Source organism: Carassius auratus, chromosome 38 (assembly GCF_003368295.1).
Source record: "Carassius auratus strain Wakin chromosome 38, ASM336829v1, whole genome shotgun sequence".
Taxonomy (NCBI): Eukaryota; Metazoa; Chordata; class Actinopteri; order Cypriniformes; family Cyprinidae; genus Carassius; species Carassius auratus.
The window spans coordinates 13,922,353-13,942,428 of record NC_039280.1 but is presented as its reverse complement, the minus strand read 5'-3'; the positions used below and the strand labels follow the sequence as shown (position 1 = coordinate 13,942,428).

General features: G+C 38.0%; 3 protein-coding genes across 9 annotated transcripts; all 3 read left to right on the top strand.

Annotated features, from left to right (window-relative positions):
* Positions 1 to 523: 523 nt before the first annotated feature.
* On the top strand, positions 524 to 7,262 carry LOC113057157 (zinc finger protein 501-like). Of its 5 annotated transcripts, XR_003277781.1 has the most exons (3): positions 524 to 698; positions 2,493 to 6,977; positions 7,053 to 7,262. XR_003277781.1 is itself a non-coding variant. In XM_026224283.1 (2 exons), the coding sequence occupies exon 2, from the start codon at positions 2,637 to 2,639 to the stop codon at positions 4,209 to 4,211; it is 1,575 nt and encodes a 524-aa protein (XP_026080068.1). In that variant the 5' UTR covers positions 524 to 698; positions 2,493 to 2,636; the 3' UTR covers positions 4,212 to 7,262. The 5 variants fall into 5 exon arrangements, 4 of the variants coding, with proteins under 4 accessions (XP_026080068.1, XP_026080071.1, XP_026080072.1 ...); XM_026224283.1 differs by having other exon boundaries at positions 2,493 to 7,262; XM_026224286.1 differs by having other exon boundaries at positions 540 to 698; positions 2,497 to 7,262.
* On the top strand, positions 4,832 to 15,306 carry LOC113057156 (toll-like receptor 4). 2 transcript variants are annotated; one of them, XM_026224282.1, is made up of 4 exons: positions 4,832 to 4,884; positions 9,142 to 9,169; positions 12,207 to 12,373; positions 12,444 to 15,306. In XM_026224282.1, exons 1-4 carry the CDS (start codon positions 4,832 to 4,834, stop codon positions 14,653 to 14,655), a joined length of 2,460 nt encoding a protein of 819 aa, XP_026080067.1. In that variant the 3' UTR covers positions 14,656 to 15,306. The 2 variants fall into 2 exon arrangements, with proteins under 2 accessions (XP_026080067.1, XP_026080066.1); XM_026224281.1 differs by lacking the exons at positions 4,832 to 4,884; positions 9,142 to 9,169 and having other exon boundaries at positions 10,926 to 12,373.
* Positions 15,307 to 15,309: 3 nt separating this feature from the next.
* LOC113057155 (toll-like receptor 4) lies at positions 15,310 to 17,950 on the top strand. Of its 2 annotated transcripts, XM_026224280.1 has the most exons (3): positions 15,345 to 15,413; positions 15,496 to 15,662; positions 15,733 to 17,950. In XM_026224280.1, the coding sequence occupies exons 1-3, from the start codon at positions 15,345 to 15,347 to the stop codon at positions 17,948 to 17,950; spliced, it is 2,454 nt and encodes an 817-aa protein (XP_026080065.1). The 2 variants fall into 2 exon arrangements, with proteins under 2 accessions (XP_026080063.1, XP_026080065.1); XM_026224278.1 differs by having other exon boundaries at positions 15,310 to 15,662.
* The last annotated feature ends 2,126 nt before the right edge of the window (positions 17,951 to 20,076 follow it).

Genomic DNA, 20,076 nt, shown 5'->3' with positions numbered 1-20,076 from the left:
AAGAAGACTGACCTTTATGGCTGACCTGTGCTGTGTTTTGTCAATTTCTGATTCATTTTGAGTTGGTGAATTTAGGCCACAGTATACTTTTATATGGAATCATTTAAGTATCAGCCGAAGTTGATTTAGAATTAGGTGAGCAATGCATTGCCACTTTGGTAATGCTTTAAAAAAGATTCAATTAATGAGTAATAATGCATTAGATATAAACAAACAATTAGCATCTGGACTTACGTATTGTTTAGGTCAGTTCATAATTGCATTCATGTTCAAATGTTTAAAAAAGAAGTAGATATTAACAAAGTTTAATAAACGTCTTATAAGTATTATTAATTGTTTGCACGTGATTGGTCATGCAATAACAAACCGAGCCCAACTGTAAAGTGTTTTTCACTGTTTTATCATATTGTTGGGTCTGACGGCGAATGCGCCTTCCGCCAGGACGATAGGGGCGGTCGAGCGCTTGTTTCTTCACCGCTTTGTTTTTTTTGCTCATGCGCTCCAGCACAGTTGGCGCTAGATGATCCGCGGCGCCATCCCGCAACGTCTGTACAGAAGGGAGGGAGAGAGAAAGAGTGACAAGAGAGCAAACCGAGGCAGTACAGACGCAACAGAACGAAGATCTTCAGGCCGTAGACTAACGTACACCGCGACGACCAGCAGCGCATCTCGCAATAGAGCCTCTAAAGGGCAAAGAGGTCGGAAATGTTTACAAAAATACGTTAACATATGAATGTTTAATGTGTATGTGCGACAGGGGTTTTAGATTACATTTGCTGGTTAATTTAGCTGGCTAACTAGCGTGCTATATTTGATATAGTGTTGTTATTTAATTAATGTGATGTCACTCGTCGTGGCGAATGCTGTATCTTCACAAATTCTATGAGCTTGATGTGATTAGTGGCGCTCGGTGGGCGCTACCGGTTTTACCGTTTGAGGACGTCACAGAGTTCGGATGTGTTGTGTAGCAATGGCGGCGGAGTAGCTAGTGTTCCGCTAGCAAGGCAGCTTAGCAGGAAGACAGGCCATGTTTGTTTGGCGCAGCTAAAAATGGGCTAGGACTATAGCATGATACGCGCAGCTTATAACAACACTGTGCTCGTGTCAAACGATTTAGGCGATTTCTGAATAGCGTACAGACACAAAAGACGTTATGAACATGGTAATTTGTTTTTAATTCTACGCCACAAAACAAAAATGCGTTATGTAAGAAGGGGGGCGCCTTTCCCGGGCTTTCGCGAATAGCGTACATCTGTGATTAGCCATTTACTCGAGCTGTCTGCCTTGTTTGTGTCCCCATATCTTTAATTTTTAGAACCATGACAGCACAGCTTCCTATCGAGCAATAAAACTAGTAAACTAACGTGACCTAGTTTATTTGCATTTGCTCACGTCGTGTGTTGTCTCTGCGTACTTACATGAGGGGCGGAAGCTAGTCGCGGCGGCCATTTTACCGCTAGTTAGCTGTTCAGAGCTCTGCGCACAAGATGCCTTCCGATAAACCACTTGTGTTTCCTCGAAGCTGTCCTATCAGTCTCTACGCGACTTGAACGCAGAGAAGACGTGTATGTATGACTGAGAAATGATGAGTAAACGTTAGAGTTTAAGGCGGTCCGTCAGCTTATCAATTCAATATTTATGTGATCTAGCTTTAGTGCTAGTTAGCCAGCTAGTTAGCTGATGATACTTGCTCAAGGAAGCTAACTAGCAGCTATTTAGCCAGCTAACCTAGCCAACAGTGACAAACCAGCTATGTGAAAGTTGTAAACATGGGTTTAAGTGTATTCTAAATTGATGGCATGTTTAAAAGTTTTCTTTATGAATCAGTGTTAATTTGGCTTGAGGCATTTGAATATCTGAGCTGTAGATTCATATATTCATAGTCTGTTGAGGTAGCCAAATATAAACCTCACATAGGCTAACTTTAGCCAATTTGTAGCCAAAGATATTTATGCTAACTAGCTTTTATGATTTTCTAAATCAGCCTCATATTTTGTTTACATTTTCTTATAAAATGGTTTTACAAGCTGTGGTGCATATAGCCCAGGTCCCAGTTCTTTTCGTCTATGCAGCCCTCTTTTGTACCTAAAATGATATTGAGTGTTTGTTTGTCAGCCTCATAACTTCGGTAGATTTCAAGCTTATGTCTGCATGTGTAATTTGCCCATTGTTCATTGACAGCGGTGTCAGACTCGGTTCCTGGAGGGCCGGACCCCTGCAGAGTTTACTTCCAACTCTGCTCCAACGCACATACCATGTACTTTTCAAATAAGCCCGAAAAACATTTAAGTTGAATCTAAACTCTGAGGAACTGAGTTTGACACCCCTGATTTATTTAAAGCTGTATGTTGTTTGCCACATGAAATGGATGAAATTCACTTAATTTTCTTTCCTTCATTTTCTCAAGCATTAAAATCTATAGTTGGATGTTTTGAGATGAGATATTTAATTGATTATGCAGTTGATTTTAAATAATTGCTGTCTTCTGACAGGCAGGGCTGATCCTGACTCGAGAACTGACTGAGCCTGCAGCGGGCAGCCTTTCAAGTTTCTTTGCGGGAAAGCGGGGCTCGTAGAGCAACGCTAAGTTTCACTTAACCGGGAAAACGGAAGTCGTCAGGCTGGAGTGCGTCCTAATGGCCGAGTCAGAGACTGACTGTGACACACCAGGTCTCGATACATTGGGATCTGAGTGTGTCATAGCCCATACGCAAGTCGGCGACTTGCATTATGGAGCGGAGACTGAGATTATGACTCAAGAGGACAAAAGACTTGACTTGGAGGCTATTCATGGTGATTTAGGGGCAGTGACATGCGTGGATGTGGTAACGGAGACAGACCATGACTATATTAAATCTGAAATCCACCACGATCATCATCATTACTTCAGCAGTGCAGAAATCAAAGGCAATGAGCATTTGCTCGGTGAAGTGCTGTTAAAGACGGAGATCGGTGGTGGAGAACATATTGTAAAGGTGGAGTCTGACCATGGAGGGGAGCTTACAGTAGAGTCCGAGAATGGCATTATCATCCATGAAGCTCATGGCCTGCAATGCAGTGAGTGTGGTGAGATTTTTGGATGTATGTCTGATCTGCACGAACACTTTGAAATCCACAAAGCCACTCATCCCTACATTTGCATCCACTGTGGTGAAAGCTTCGCTGTTGAAGCCAGCCTAAGAAGTCACATGAGGATTCACATGAAAGAGAAAAGTTATACCACTGGTCTTGAGATGGTTGGTAAAGGAGTGATTGATGCATTCAACTTGAAACCCCATCAGATGATGCACTCTCCCGAAAAGCCGCACAGATGTTCAGAGTGTGGCAAAAGCTTCGCTGCTGCCATCACTCTCCGGGAACACATGAAAATGCATTCGGATGACAAACCCTACAAATGCACCCAATGTCGAAAAAGCTTTGTGCGCAGACGCCATCTGAAAAAACATCAAGAGCTGCATGCCCATGACAAGCCGTTCACCTGTCTTCAGTGTGGCAAAGGCTTTACGACGGCTTCCAATCTCAAACAGCACCAGAAGACTCATGCTGGTGAAAAGCCGCACAGATGCACCCAGTGTGGAAAGTGTTTTGCGGCAGCAGCCACGCTTAGAGAGCATCAGAGAATCCACTCAGGGGAGAAGCCCTACAAGTGCACCCAGTGTCGGAAGAGCTTTGTCAGGAAACGCCACCTCAAGAAGCATCAGCTGGTCCATCAAGGTGGAAAGCCCTACCGCTGCTCTCAGTGCGACAAGGGATTCAACCATTCCTCTTCCTTGTCACGACACCACAAGGTTCACCTTGAGGCCAAGATGTTTGCCCAGGCGGATAAGGATTTCCCCTTCGATACTACGCTAAAGAGGGGAATGCACACAGGTGAAAAGCCATACAGCTGCAACCATTGTGAGAAGAGCTTCAATCACTCGTCATCACTATCCAGGCATCAGAGGACTCATTCTGATGGAAAGTCCTACACCTGTGCTCAGTGTGGGAAAAGGTTCAATCATCCCTCTTCTCTCGCAAGGCACCAGCGGGTTCATTTGGAGGATAAGTCAACTTACAGTGCTATTGCAACAGGAAAGGGATTCCCCCACACTACCATCTTGAAACAGAGAATCCTTCAGAGTGAGAAACCATATAGGTGCGCTCAGTGTGGAAAGGGTTTCAATCATTCGTCTTCTCTGTCTAGGCATCACAGAACTCATATTGATCAGTAAGCCTGCTTTCCTCTCCCTCAAGTGGTGTGCTACCATTCATCCCATGATTCAGGCCAGCTTGTAAAAGAGTTTGGCAAAAGATGCAAGAAAATCCAGAAAGTCGGCGTGGACCTGCTCTGAGGGAACTTACAAAATCAAGCCCTTTGACACTTTAAGAGCAAATAATTTAAATTTGGTATGATTGACACTGAAATCCCCTGTGTAATGTGCACATGACTAGATGCATACATGTCATTCTGGAACATGGCGTGTGATTAAAACTTAAAACGTAGACAAAACTTCCATTATCACTGACTTTTGCTTTAAGATGGAAGTTTATTGAAGCCTGGCACAATCTTGAACTAGAATTAGGTCAAGTTGGTTTTGAATGGTAGATAATTAAGCAAATGGGTCTAGACACAACTTTTCACTCCCCTAGTTTGTATCTTTTACCCATCTCTGTATCATTCATTGATTGAGAAACTCATATCACGTGTAAATATTTGTTGATTTCCTTTTATATAGATGTATAGGTGAGTAGTGTGCTGTTCTTTTCTGGGAAAAAAAAGAGAATTTTTGATGTATGATCCAGTTAGGCTTATCCATCTCTTGTAGGTGCAGTGGAATGGTGATTTTAGGGGATGACACTAGTTTTGAAAAAGCTGTTCTTAAAGGCTATATTAATTATCATAAACCCTTCATGATACAAACCTACAAAATCCTACAACCTAAAACAACTTGTTAACTTGACTAACTCTTGGAAATTTGCTCGAGAGCAGTACAAAAAGTGAGGGGCGTGAAATGTTTTAACATCAAGTTGATCATTAAAAGGTCAACCCAACAAAATCAGATAATGTATGCATTCTGTTGGGAGGTTCGGTTCACTTTTCATGTTGCTAGTTTCCAACACAACTGAGTTGTACAGCTGATTTTGTTATATTATACGGACCTGGTACAGCCTAAGCATTCCCCTAAATGTCTTCAGTGGTTCTCCCAGCTATCCACCTGCTACCATGACTGACTGTGCATTGAAGATTTTCCCAGTCATCTCTCCAGTGAGATAGCAAAGTAAAGCATTTAGTTGTATTCTGGATACATTTAGCAGAGTATCAACATTTATTAATAATAATAATTATAGATTGTGTATACTTTAATGCGAATACAAAATATAGCTTGCTTTTTTGAAATTTGATTTGTCCCCCCCTCCCCTTAATTCCATGGGTTTGTTTTCTATTTACAGTTCTGTGTATGGAGAAAATCTTTTACAAACGGATGTATTTTTTAAATAAGGTTTGGTTAATATAAAGGGAAATGAAAGGAATACTGATTTTATGGGAGTGAACGTTGTATCAGAACTATTCTCTTTCTTTTCCATTGGATAACAATTGTGCTTTATTACGTAGCATAGGTTTATTCATCGTGTTAGTTAGGTGCCTTATTGCATGCCATGTAGAAATGTATGCTGAGCTGTAATAGAAAAAATAAGGTTTTGGCTCCTGCTCCCTGTTTGTTTCTTCACATACTAATCAATGTTTTAATTTGACTTTTTTTTTTTTTTGCTTCTCTGTAAATGGACGATTACACTTGTCTTTTAATTTACTTGTCAGTCAACAAGCCTCTTTGTAGAATAGAGGTTAAAGATAGTTACAGTACCATTGATCCATATGTTGCTTGCCCTCTATAGTGGTCAATTCTGGTCCTATTTGTCTATTCCCCCATCTTTGAGTGGCTCACATATATGGATAAATAAAGGTTGTTGACTATCAACAAGCTCATACAGTGTTCTTATAGTACCTTCCTGCTTTTGTCAAGGTTTGTTGTGTGTAGTGTATTTAAACCTTGTAAAAAAATTATTTATCATGTTGAAGAAGACCCATTATTGGTGATTCAATTTTACATTTAATCTGCGGGATTGTTAAAATTTGAAGGTCGGATTATATTAAAAAGAGTAATCACTGAGGTTATCTTTGTTGCAAAGTGAACAGGAAATCAAAGTTTCTGACAGAAGTGACCTTCCGTTAGATGTGTGTGCAGGGCCATCTGCCGGTAGCTCATATTTATGGTTCTGTGTGCCCTTCTTCTAGGTTTAAAAATGTTTTGTTTCCAGTGGTTTATTGGAAGATTACATGTGTACATATTTTCTTAACTGCTACAGTAAGACTTGTTTTCAACATGAGTTTTTTTGTTTTGTTTCAGTTACACGTTTACTATGTTGTTGGTAATTATATTATAATGTTTACTGTAGATTTTGTAATGTAAATGTCAGTTTAAACAATTCATGGTAGATTATGAATTGCATAGGAAGTTATTTTCTTTATGAATTAATTTATTTTTAAACTGTTCATTTTAAATGTTTCTTATTTTTTTTCTATTTAATTTGGATGTTTAGGAAATGAATGATTAATCGTTACTTATCTATGTATCTTCAGCCAAAATTCCTCATTGTTTAAAACCCACAGTGTTAGTTCCTCGTATTCAATGACCTCAAACAAGGCGGTCAAGATTATTTTTTTTCACTATTAATTCTTTTTATATTGGGGCTAGACAATAGTGCACAAAAGTAAGTTTTCTGAATTTACATTTCTTAGTTACTGTTAAATATCTATTTCTTTATTTTATTTTTTTTTAACTGAAGATTAATGAACATCTGCACTACTCCTGCATGGGAAGAAAACTCTGCTACATACCATCCAGTATTCCTACCTTAGAACTATGGATATAAGTTTACATTTTTTTGAATGCTTGAAGACCGTTTTCTCTTTTTATGCAAGCCATTGATCTGTCAAGGTAAGAAATGTTATCATCTAAATATGTTGTATAATGTGTTGATAAATTATATTAAATGTATGTATTTGCTTTCAGATGCCACATCAAGCGCATCACTTTTTACAATGAAGAATTTGACTACTTTGATTCTTTCTGGAAATCCTATTACATATTTTGGACCTGAATGCTTGAATTCTTTATATAATCTTCAAAGACTAGTTCTTGTGGATGTTGGTCTCTCATCATTACAGCTTCAAATAAATAACCTAACCAAGCTGCAGGAGCTTAGAGTTGGGACAAATAACATCCAGTCCGTGTCTCTCCCTTCATTCATGGGCACCTCCCAAAGAGTTCAGTTTAAGGAACAGTTCACGAAACTGGCCACACTGCTGTTTTGCGAGAGACTGGCAGAAACGTGACTTTGATTCTCTAGAGATCCTCTGTGTGTGCTCTGTTTATTTCAGGAAGTATATTATAACATTATGGAGAAGCCTAGTGAGCCAGTTTCTCTTTCGCTGTGTGATTAATGGCACAAATGTAGCAGTAATTGATGAAGTCTGGGTCTTGAAGGAATTAATGGAAAATCTGGAGAACAGTGTTAACACCAATTTGGCATGTTATATTTCATAGCAGCTTTTAGTAACAGTTTTAATATAATTGTTTTCCTTCTGATTAAATAAAGTGGGGCCTCATTTTTTAACCATGGATTTAAAGAATTAATGCATTTTATTCAACCATTTTTGGCAAAGATGCCGTTGTTTTTTGTATAGTAGATACTGCAAAAAATAGGTTTTCTGCTCTTCCTAAATACATTACAGAAATTAATGTTACTTTTTAAAAAAAAAAATTATATTTCTTTTTTGCAGGAAAAGCACAACAATAGTGAAAACATATTTGTCAAATGCTGTTTGTGTTACAATCTTAAGAAAAATGGTTCGGGGCAGCACCAGAAAAGGGTTCTTCGAGATATATATAGGACCTTAATGGTGTTACAATCTATTAATGATAGTTTATTTTCATTGATATTAACATATATTATTATTTGAATATATTATCTATTAATATTATTGTTTACTCTGTCACTGCCTATTCTGCAGTGTCTGTCAGGGTTTTACATAACAAATTGTCAATTGGGAACTTGTAGCAAAAATGACTGTTCTGACAACAGTTATTTGCAGAATGCATTAATAAATGACAACGAACATTGAACATGAATACTTGAAGTAAAATGAAATAGAAAATGGAAATGAACAAGTTTCAGTAAAATACTGTATTTTCACAATCCTGTGTTGCCTGTAAGTCCATCATTATGTGTATTTTGGTGTGACTGAGTGTCCGTTTCTCTCTGCAGATGATGTGGTTGTTGGAATACACAATTGGGTTCAGAGCTACAATTCGACTCCTTCCATTTATTTTTGTAAAAACACACAAAAAAAGGACCATAAATAAAAAAAATTTGCATATGGATGGTAAATGGACTGCATTTATATAGCGCTTTCAACAGACCACATGGCCATCCAAAGCGCTTTACAATTTTGCCTCACATTCTCCCATCCACTCACTCATTTACACACCGACTGCGGTGTCAGCCATTCAAGGCGCCATCCAGCTCGTCGGGAGCAGCTGGGGTTAAGGTGTCTTGCTCAAGGACAACTCGACACTTGGTCAGGTGGAGCCAGGGATTGAACCACCAACCTTCCGGTTTTTAGACAACCTACATGAACCACTGAGCCACTGCCACCCCATACTTGGTGAAGAGAAGAGAAGTATCCTTTAGCCCCAACTAAACTGCAAACCATAGTTTAAAGTTTGTTTTAATTTAATTTAAAAATGAATCTGACATTTACATTCACATCTGTTTAAATGTCTCTTATGAATCTTATTTTCTTTACTAAATATTTTCAGTTGGGTTCAGTAGCTTTGAAACATTGTTTCTTATTGTCAATTCATTGTTTTCTGAAAATAAATGACTCATTCTATATTTACCGGAATAAGCACAAGGCTATGAACTTTTGATTATATCGTTTTCACCAAAATTTCCCATTGTTTAAAACCACAGCGTTAGTTCCACATGTTCAATTACCTCAAACAAGGCTGGCTTATTTTATGACAGGTTGAGAACATCCTGATTAAAAGAGTCAAGATGAATTTCTTCACTATTAGCTCTTTCATAATATATATTTTCTATTGGGGCTGGACAATCGTGCACAAAAGTAAGTTTTTTAAAAAAAATTCTTCTTAATTACTGTTAAATAAATAAATATATATATGAATATATATATATATATATATATATATATATATATATATATATATATATATGTATGAATATATATATATATATATATATATATATATATATATATATATATATATATATGTATGAATATATATATATATATATATATATATATATATATATATATATATATTTATATATGATGTGAAATTTAAGGATTTGTAATTTTTTTAAATGGAAGATTACTGAGAATCTGGACTACTCATGCATGGGAAGAAACCTCAGCTACATACCATCCAGTTTTCCATATGTATCGTGTGAGGTTCTGGAGCAGTTTTTAACGCAGCAGTAACTTCCAGGCATGGTAAAACAGTGCAAAATTGCGAGAACCTCCTCTACTTCTGAGTTAACAACACATGTAAACAATCCTGTTTCGCCGTCGGTATCCTGCCAACATGGCGGAGACTGTGGTATCGAGGGAGGGGCTTTGTGCTATGACGACAACTCCTCATTCTCATATTTAGGATACATTTTATTCATCAGTGTGTTGGGTCTTGCGTCTCTCAACTTCCTCTTCACAATATCCCACAGATTCTCTATGGGGTTCAGGTCAGGAGATTTGGCAGGCCAATTGAGCACAGTAATACCATGGTCAGTAAACCATTTACCAGTGGTTTTGGTACTGTGAGCAGGTGCCAGGTCGTGCTGAAAAACGAAATCTTCATCTCCATAAAGCTTTTCCGCAGATGGAAGCATGAAGTGCTCCAAAATCTCCTGATAGCTAGCTGCATTGACCCTGCCCTTGATAAAACACAGTGGACCAACACCAGCAGCTGAAATGGCACCCCAGACCATCACTGACTGTGGGTACTTGACACTGGACTTCAGGCATTTTGGCATTTCCTTCTCCCCAGTCTTCCTCCAGACTCTGGCACCTTGATTTCCGAATGACATGCAAAATTTGCTTTCATCCGAAAAAAGTTCTTTGGACCATTGAGCAACAGTTCAGTGCTGCTTCTCTGTAGCGCAGGTCAGGCGCTTCTGCCGCTGTTTCTGGTTTAAAAGTGGCTTGACCTGGGCAATGCGGCACCTGTAGCCCATTTCCTTCACACGCCTGTGCACGGTAGCTCTGGATGTTTCTACTCCAGACTCAGTCCACTGCTTCCGCAGGTCCCCCAAGGTCTGGAATCGGGTCCGGTCACCTCTTCTCGTTGTGCAGCATTTTTTGCCACACTTTTTCCTTCCCAAAGACTTCCAACTGAGGTGCCTTGATACAGCACTCTGGGAAAAGCCTATTCGTTCAGAAATTTCTTTCTGTGTCTTACCCTCTCGCTTGAGGGTGTCAATGATGGCCTTCTGGACAGCAGTCAGGTCGGCAGTCTTACCCATGATTGTGGTTTTGAGTAATGAACCAGGCTGGGAGTTTTTAAAAGCCTCAAGAAACTTTTGCAGGTGTTTAGAGTTATTTAGTTGATTCAGATGATTAGGTTAATAGCTTGTTTAGAGAACCTTTTCATGATATGCAAATTTTTTGAGATAGGAATTATGGGTTTTCATGAGCTGTATGCCATAATCATCAGTATTAAAACAATAAAAGACATGAAATATTTCAGTTGGTGTGCAATGAATCTAAAATATATGAAAGTTTAATTTTTATCATTACATTATGGAAAATAATGAACTTTTATCACAATATACTAATTTTTTGAGAAGGATCTGTACAATAAAGGGGGGGGGTACAATGGTGTTTTTTGTATTCAGAGTTGTTTCACATTGTAAAAGAGATGGATTCTCATGTTAAACCTGGCCAAAGTTGTAAAAAATAATTTGGAAGAATGTCAGAGAATTTTTGTGCCGAAAATCTTACTTCCGGGTTGTTACAAATTTCGACCAGAGGAGAGCGAGACCGTGCACATCAATGCACGGCATCTGGAAATCGTCGGCATCGCTGCATAGGATTTGTTCGAGATTTTGGATGTGAGGGAAAGCCATATTCAGCTTCCTAAAGAACCCAGCGTTACACAGGGGATGCAGTTTGTTTTTTCCAGGGCAGCAACGGAGTGTATCAAGTGCATTTGTGTGTTCTCATCATTTCAGTGATTAATTTTTTATAAACAAGGCCCAGGTCAATACTGGATTTGCAAATCATTTGCTATTAAAAAATTGAGTGGTCCCAGTGATAAAAAAACCCCATTCATGTAAGTACAACTGCATCAGATTTCTGTCTTTTGTTGGAAATCAGCACATAAGAATATATGTTAATGTATTATAGCTCTGCCCACGGTATGCCTCCAGGAGCTCAGCTCTTTCAGAAGAGAATCGGAAAGCTGTATCTTTCTTTTATAAATATGATAAAACTAAAGACTTTTTGGAGATATGAAGGTGGTACTACTCTATAAGTACTCAAGATTAACTTGAGATTAAGTGAAACTGTGTATGTTACGACCCTTTAAGTTTTATCTGTATAGTCACAAAATATTTATGTGTTTATGTTATAGCATCCATGAAAAAGCATTAGTGTAGAATTGGTGCAAATTCAATTAGGCTCAACTAGCTGTACTATTAAAAAAACATCAGTTTGGGAAGGTATGAGTGCAGCAAGTCCATTTCAGAACAAAGTAAAGGATCTACAGGTCTAGAAAAAAATCACACCAACTAAACATTAATATTACAATTGAACTATTCAGAAAGGTATTTCTTCATTCAAGATTTACGAAATTACGAAAAGCCTACTTCCCTTTGACATAATTTCACACATAGTTTGCCATTGTTGAAAACCATGGCATTTGTTCCTCATAACTGATGACATCTACCAAGGCTGGCTCACATTTTTATGACTGGTTGAGATCACTCAAGATGACTTTATTTACTGTAAGTGCTTTCATTATATATTTTTCCATAAGTGCTGGAGAATCATGCACAAAAGTAAGTTTTTCCCATTTAAATCTTCTATTTATTGATTTATTTTTACTATTGTGAAATGTATTCATTTTATTTATTTATTTATTTAGATTACTGAGAATCGGTACTACTCTTGCATGAGAAGAAACCTCAGTTACATACCAACCAGTATACCTTCTTCTGTTCAAACTCTGGATTTCAGTTTTAATATTTTGAAACACTTGAAGAAGACTATTTTCCCTGTTTTGTCTTTCCTGGAAGTTCTTGATTTGTCAAGGTAAGTAATATTGTAACCAACTAAATATGTATGTGTTGTAAAAAATATTAATTGATGTATTTTCTTTCAGATGCAAAATCAAGCACATTGAAAATGATACTTTCTACAATGTGAAGAATTTGACTACTTTGATTCTTACTGGAAACCCTATTACATATTTTGGACCTGGATGTTTAAATTCTTTACATAATCTACAAAGACTAGTTCTTGTGGATGTTGGCCTCTCATCATTACAGCTTCAAATAAATAACCTAACCAAGCTGCAGGAGCTTAGAGTCGGGACAAATAACATCCAGTCCATGTCACTCCCTGCATTCATGAGCACGATCAAAGACTTCAGTTTACTTGATCTACACGCCAATAATATATCCGTCATCACAACTGATCACACTGCTGTGTTGCGAGAGATCGGCAGAAACATGACTTTGATTCTTTCTAGCAATCCGTTATTATACATTGAACCAGGAGCTTTCAAAGACATTTATCTCAGAGAACTGAACATCCGATCTGCCTTTGTTTCACCTGCTGCTCAGAAAGCTGGTCTAAATGCTCTGTACGGTCTTAATGTAAAAAGGCTCATGTTTGGAAAGTACAGAAATGATTACAAAATTTTGTCATCAGATGCAAACTATTTAGATGGTCTTTGCTTTATTAATTTTCATGAGGTATATTATTATATGAAAGAAAAACATGTTGTTCCAGTTAATATCTTTCGCTGTATGATTAATGCAACAATTGTAGCTGTGAAAGGTGGTATAATTCGTGAAATAGCAAATGTGCCATTTCTTAAAATCAAGGAGCTTTATTTGATTTCCAATCAGTTAGATACTGTTCCAGGCAAAAAACTTGCACATCTCCACACTTTAGAAAAACTAGTGTTTACAGACAACGTTGCAATCCAAATTCCAGACTTCATAGACATGCGCAGTCTTCAGTATGTGGATCTGAGTTCAAACCAAATTACATTAACATCATGCTGCTCATTTTTTTCTAGCACCCCTCAGTTGAGGTATTTAAATTTGAGTCTAAATCCACAAATCGGTTTTTCTATAGGACCATTTGATGGACTTGATTCCCTTGAGATTCTAGATTTCCATCATACAAGGGTTGTGGGTATGGGACCTTTTTTTTCTAACATAAAGTATTTGAGGTATCTAGATATTTCTTATTCAAGTATCACCTTTATTAACATATATTGCTTCTATGGACTGAAGAATCTAAATGTTCTAAAGATGGCCGGCAGTCATTTTCAAGGTGATGTAGCAAGATATTTGTTTAATAATCTCACTTTTCTAGAGCATCTTGACATGTCATATTGCCGTGTGGTAGAGTTGCATCCAAATTCATTCAAAAATCTTCAAAGGCTTAAGCTTTTAAATTTGAGAGGAAACTATTTAATGACTATAGATTTTCTGGCCCTCACAAACCTGAAACAATTAATTTCACTTTATGTTGATAAAAACAGCATTACTAGCATCCCACTTCATGTTCTCCATTCGTTGCCCACAAACCTTTCAGAGTTGGATTTATCCTATAACCCCATTGATTGCTCCTGTTCCCAGACAGATTTTATTTTGTGGATAATGGAAAATCAGAATGTTTTGAAGAAACCAGACAATATTTTCTGTAAAACCTTTTCACCAAGTTCTGATTTTAGAGCAACAGACTTTGATATTGACAGCTGTGTGCACAAGAAAAGACTCACAATCGTTTTATCGCTAAGTTTTGTTACAGTAGTAGTTCTTTTGTCATTCTTGGTTTACAGGTTTCAGTTTTATCTTCAGTATTGCTGTATTCTACTGAGAGGCTATAGATCACCTGGACAGCAAGAATGTTCCTATGACGCATTTGTGATTTTCTCCAGCTATGATGAAGATTGGGTCATGAATGAACTGATGGAGAATCTGGAGAACAGTGTTCCACCGATTCAGCTTTGTCTTCATATGCGGGACTTTCAGGCAGGGAAGTCCATCGCCTCCAACATTATCGATGAAGGTATAATGGGCAGTCGTAAAGTCATTGTGGTCGTGTCTCAACACTTCATTGATAGTGCCTGGTGTCGCTTTGAGTTTGAATTAGCTCAGTCTCGCTTTATGATGGAACGCAATGCCAACATCATCATCATCATTCTGGAAGATGTGGAAGAGACGAAGACTAAGAAAGTGTTTGGACTTCATAAGCATCTGAAAAAGAACACGTACCTAAAGTGGAGCAGAGATCCTTTGAGTAACATGAGATTCTGGATACGCCTCAGGAAAGCTATTATTGCCACAAACCAATAATATTTTTTAACTTTTAATTCTTGAATGTATACGTCAAGATAGTTTGTCAGAACAGTTTTCAATTATTTCACAACAGTTTTGACCTGATAGTTGTGTATGTAGTGGCTTTCCTATGAGTCAGGACAGGGTGCTAAGTTGATTTTTACTCATAGGTTGCAATAAACAATGTCCACACAGTCAGTATCTTTACTCGTTAATTTATTAAATAATACAACATAAACAAGAAAAAACACATACACTAAAAACATGTGGAGCTATGATAAGAACCATATATTTCCATCAGCCATAACTGTTTAATACAACTTTAGCTGAATGCTAATATCGCTTGATGTGAACAGGTGACCTCTAGCCTTCTAGTGGTGAAAAAAATCATTACATTTTGGGTCCTACAGTGTGTATTTTGATTAAATAAACAGGTGCTTCATTTTTAAACTATGTAGTTAAAGAAAAATGTAATAGTTTTTTTGCCTTTTAATTTAATAGGAGATTTGGTTTTAATATTAAAATGCAACTTTTCAGAAAGGTACTTCTTCATTCAAGATTTACAAAATTAAGCACAAGCCTACTTCCCTTTGACATAATTTCACACATAGTTCCCCATTGTTGAAAACCATGGCATTTGTTCCTCATAACTGATGACATCTACCAAGGCTGGCTCACATTTTTATGACTGGTTGAGATCACTCAAGATGACTTTCTTTACTGTAAGTGTTTTCATTATATATTTTTCCATAAGTGTTGGAGAATCATGCACAAAAGTAAGTTTTTCCCATTTAAATCTTCTATGTATTTATTTTTACTGTTGTGAAATGTATTAATTTTATTTATTTATTTATTTAGATTACTGAGAATCGGTACTACTCTTGCATGGGAAGAAACCTCAGCTACATACCATATAGTATACCTTCTTCTGTTCAAACTCTGGATTTCAGTTTTAATATTTTGAAACACTTGAAGAAGACTGTTTTCCCTGTTTTGTCTTTCCTGGAAGTTCTTGATTTGTCAAGGTAAGTAATATTGTTACAATCTAAATATGTATGTGTTGTAAAAAATATTAATTGATGTATTTTCTTTCAGATGCCAAATCCAGCACATTGAAAATGATACTTTCTACAATGTGAAGAATTTGACTACTTTGATTCTTACTGGAAACCCTATTACATATTTTGGACCTGTATGCTTTAATTCTTTACATAATCTACAAAGACTAGTTCTTGTGGATGTTGGTCTCTCATCATTACAGCTTCAAATAAATAACCTAACCAAGCTGCAGGAGCTTAGAGTCGGGACAAATAACATCCAGTCCATGTCACTCCCTGCATTCATGAGCACGTTCAAAGACTTCAGTTTACTTGATCTACATGCCAATAATATATCCGTCATCACAACTGATCACACTGCTGTGTTGCGAGAGATCGGCAGAAACATGACTTTGATTCTTTCTTGCAATCCGTTATTATACATTGAACCAGGAGCTTTCAAAGACATTTATCTCAGAGAACTGAACATCCGATCTGCCTTTGTTTCACCTGCTGCTCAGAAAGCTGGTCTAAATGCTCTGTACGGTCTTAATGTAAAAAGGCTCATGTTTGGAAAGTACAGAAGTGATTACAAAATTTTGTCATCAGATGCAAACTATTTAGATGGTCTTTGCTTTATTAATTTTCATGAGGTATATTATTATATGAAAGAAAAACATGTTGTTCCAGTTAATATCTTTCGCTGTATGATTAATGCAACAATTGTAGCTGTGAAAGGTGGTATAATTCGTGAAATAGCAAATGTGCCATTTCTTAAAATCAAGGAGCTTTATTTGATTTCCAATCAGTTAGATACTGTTCCAGGCAAAAAACTTGCACATCTCCACACTTTAGAAAAACTAGTGTTTACAGACAACGTTGCAATCCAAATTCCAGACTTCATAGACATGCGCAGTCTTCAGTATGTGGATCTGAGTTCAAACCAAATTACATTAACATCATGCTGCTCATTTTTTTCTAGAACCCCTCAGTTGAGGTATTTAAATTTGAGTCTAAATCCACAAATCGGTCTTTCTGTAGGACCATTTGATGGACTTGATTCCCTTGAGATTCTAGATTTCCATCATACAAGGGTTGTGGGTATGGGATATCTTTCTCTTTTCTCTAACTTAAAGTATTTGAGGTATCTAGATATTTCTTATTCAAGTATCACCTTTATTAACATATATTGCTTCTATGGATTGAAGAATCTAAATGTTCTAAAGATGGCCGGCAGTCATTTTCAAGGTGATGTAGCAAGATATTTGTTTAATAATCTCACTTTTCTAGAGCATCTTGACATGTCATATTGCCGTGTGGTAGAGTTGCATCCAAATTCATTCAAAAATCTTCAAAGGCTTAAGCTTTTAAATTTGAGAGGAAACTATTTAATGACTATAGATTTTCTGGCCCTCACAAACCTGAAACAATTAATTTCACTTTATGTTGATAAAAACAGCATTACTAGCATCCCACTTCATGTTCTCCATTCGTTGCCCACAAACCTTTCAGAGTTGGATTTATCCTATAACCCCATTGATTGCTCCTGTTCCCAGACAGATTTTATTTTGTGGATAATGGAAAATCAGAATGTTTTGAAGAAACCAGACAATATTTTCTGTAAAACCTTTTCACCAAGTTCTGATTTTAGAGCAACAGACTTTGATATTGACAGCTGTGTGCACAAGAAAAGACTCACAATCGTTTTATCGCTAAGTTTTGTTACAGTAGTAGTTCTTTTGTCATTCTTGGTTTACAGGTTTCAGTTTTATCTTCAGTATTGCTGTATTCTACTGAGAGGCTATAGATCACCTGGACAGCAAGAATGTTCCTATGACGCATTTGTGATTTTCTCCAGCTATGATGAAGATTGGGTCATGAATGAACTGATGGAGAATCTGGAGAACAGTGTTCCACCGATTCAGCTTTGTCTTCATATGCGGGACTTTCAGGCAGGGAAGTCCATCGCCTCCAACATTATCGATGAAGGTATAATGGGCAGTCGTAAAGTCATTGTGGTCGTGTCTCAACACTTCATTGATAGTGCCTGGTGTCGCTTTGAGTTTGAATTAGCTCAGTCTCGCTTTATGATGGAACGCAATGCCAACATCATCATCATCATTCTGGAAGATGTGGAAGAGACGAAGACTAAGAAAGTGTTTGGACTTCATAAGCATCTGAAAAAGAACACGTACCTAAAGTGGAGCAGAGATCCTCTGAGTAACATGAGATTTTGGATACGCCTCAGAAAAGCTATTTTTGCCACAAACCAATAATATTACATAGGCTGTATATATGTTGCATAAATGTTTTAAATAAATTAACTTTTGCCTCATTTCAACCACAAAGTTAAGGAAGGGTTTTTGCATTTTTTGCACTGCAAAGCTTAATTTAAAATGCCAAGTAAAGGCCTTTCAATGGACAATAGTATGTATGTATGTTGGAAATTAATAACTTCCTCTTTGAAACAAAGAGGAGAAGTGAGAGTTGCTTGCACACATGCAATAATAAGACAATAGAATATAAACATATTTGTCAAATCTGCTTTAAATCGAAACTGATTGCAACTTTACACCAGCTGATGTGTGAATTTGTTACATTTCAGATTTATTGACAGAAAAGCGCCTAGTTTGTTGTTTGATCTAGAATCTCCTGAAGGACAGTGTGTGATTTTTCTCACACCAAATTTTTTCTATAGATCTCATGCAAGATCATTATTAACAATGATTATGTCTTATGGGGAATTAATGATTTTCCTAGGCTCAGTCTTATTTATAGTTCTGGACAAGGACAGGAATATACCACAGAAAGAACAAGACAATATAATTAATAAATTTCATATTTATGTTTAAAAGCTAGGTTCTCAGAAAACACTGATTATGTGACGGTGGATTAAGGAAAGTCTGGAAGCAGATGCGAGTTAACAGTTTTAATGTGATGAGATGAGTATGAATATACAAACAAACAAAGATGCTGAGAAGATGACACTCCGTTGTGGTGGTGAGGAGGTGAGGAATCCTGATGATGGCGGAGAGAAGGTGAGTAATCCGGATGATGACGGCATGTAGGCAGAAGGAGAAGATGGCACAGGAACTGCCGGGAATAGACCCGAAAGGGAAGTGTCCGTGGCTGAGTGAACGGGCGGAGAGTGGAAAGAGGTTCAAGGGAAAACACAGACATCCAAGCACATACAACACTAAAGCCAAACGAACAGGGTAACCACATTAAACAAATAACAACGATCTCACAAACACAAGATGCTAGACAAGCCAATATATAGTGGATGAGTAATGAGTGGCAGCTGTTGCTGATGACAATTAACGGAGACGCCCATAAGCTAATCAGTGCAGACGCGAAACACACAGATTTCACCACAAAGTGCAAACACCCCCGAGATCACGGTTTACCAACCGTGACAGTATCCCCCCCTCTAAGAACTCCTCCTGGAGTTCCCAGAATGGCCTACCTGCTGATTGTAGTCATCGATAAGGGAGTGATCCAATATGCCCCTAGCAGGTACCCAACTCCTCTCCTCCGGACCGTAACCTTCCCAGTCTACCAGATATTGGAATCCTCGTCCCCTCCGACTCGAGTCCAGAATACGATTAACCGAATATGTCGGTTCCCCATCTACAAGACGCAGCGGTGGGGGAACCGGAGTAGGCGGATTAATATGTGCATAAAACACGGGTTTAATTTTGGACACATGAAAGGCGGGGTGTATCCTCTTGTACGCAGGAGGTACTTTGAGGCGGACTGTCACCGGACTAATGATTTTGGTGATAGTGAATGGGCCGATAAATTTGGGAGCTAATTTATTAGATACGGATCGCAGAGGAATGTTACTGGTAGAAAGCCACAGTTTTTGACTCACGACGTAGACGGGAGGCTTTGACCGGTGGCGATCGGCCTTGGTCCAGGTGCGGTGACACCTTTGGACAAACGCGTGAGCGGAGGGGACCGTGACTTCAGATTCCAGACTGGGAAACGCTGGTGTCTGGTACCCTACACTACACTGAAATGGAGAGAGGCCCGTAGCTGACACTGGCAGCGCATTGTGGGCGTACTCCACCATAGAGAGTTGTTGACTCCAGGAAGAAGGATTCTTGGAGACCAAACATCGCAACGTCCTCTCTAAATCTTGGTTGTCTTGCTCAGATTGTCCGTTGCTTTGGGGATGATAACCCGAAGACAAGCTAACTGACGCTCCTAACAATTTGCAAAACTCTTTCCAAAATTTGGATATAAACTGAGATCCCCTGTCCGAAACCATGTCTACCGGGAGGCCATGAAGCCGAAAGACGTGATCTAGAACAGTGACCGCTGTCTCCTTGGCTGTCGGTAATTTGGGCAAGGGAATGAAATGTGCCGCCTTCAAGAACCGGTCCACTACAGTCAAAAC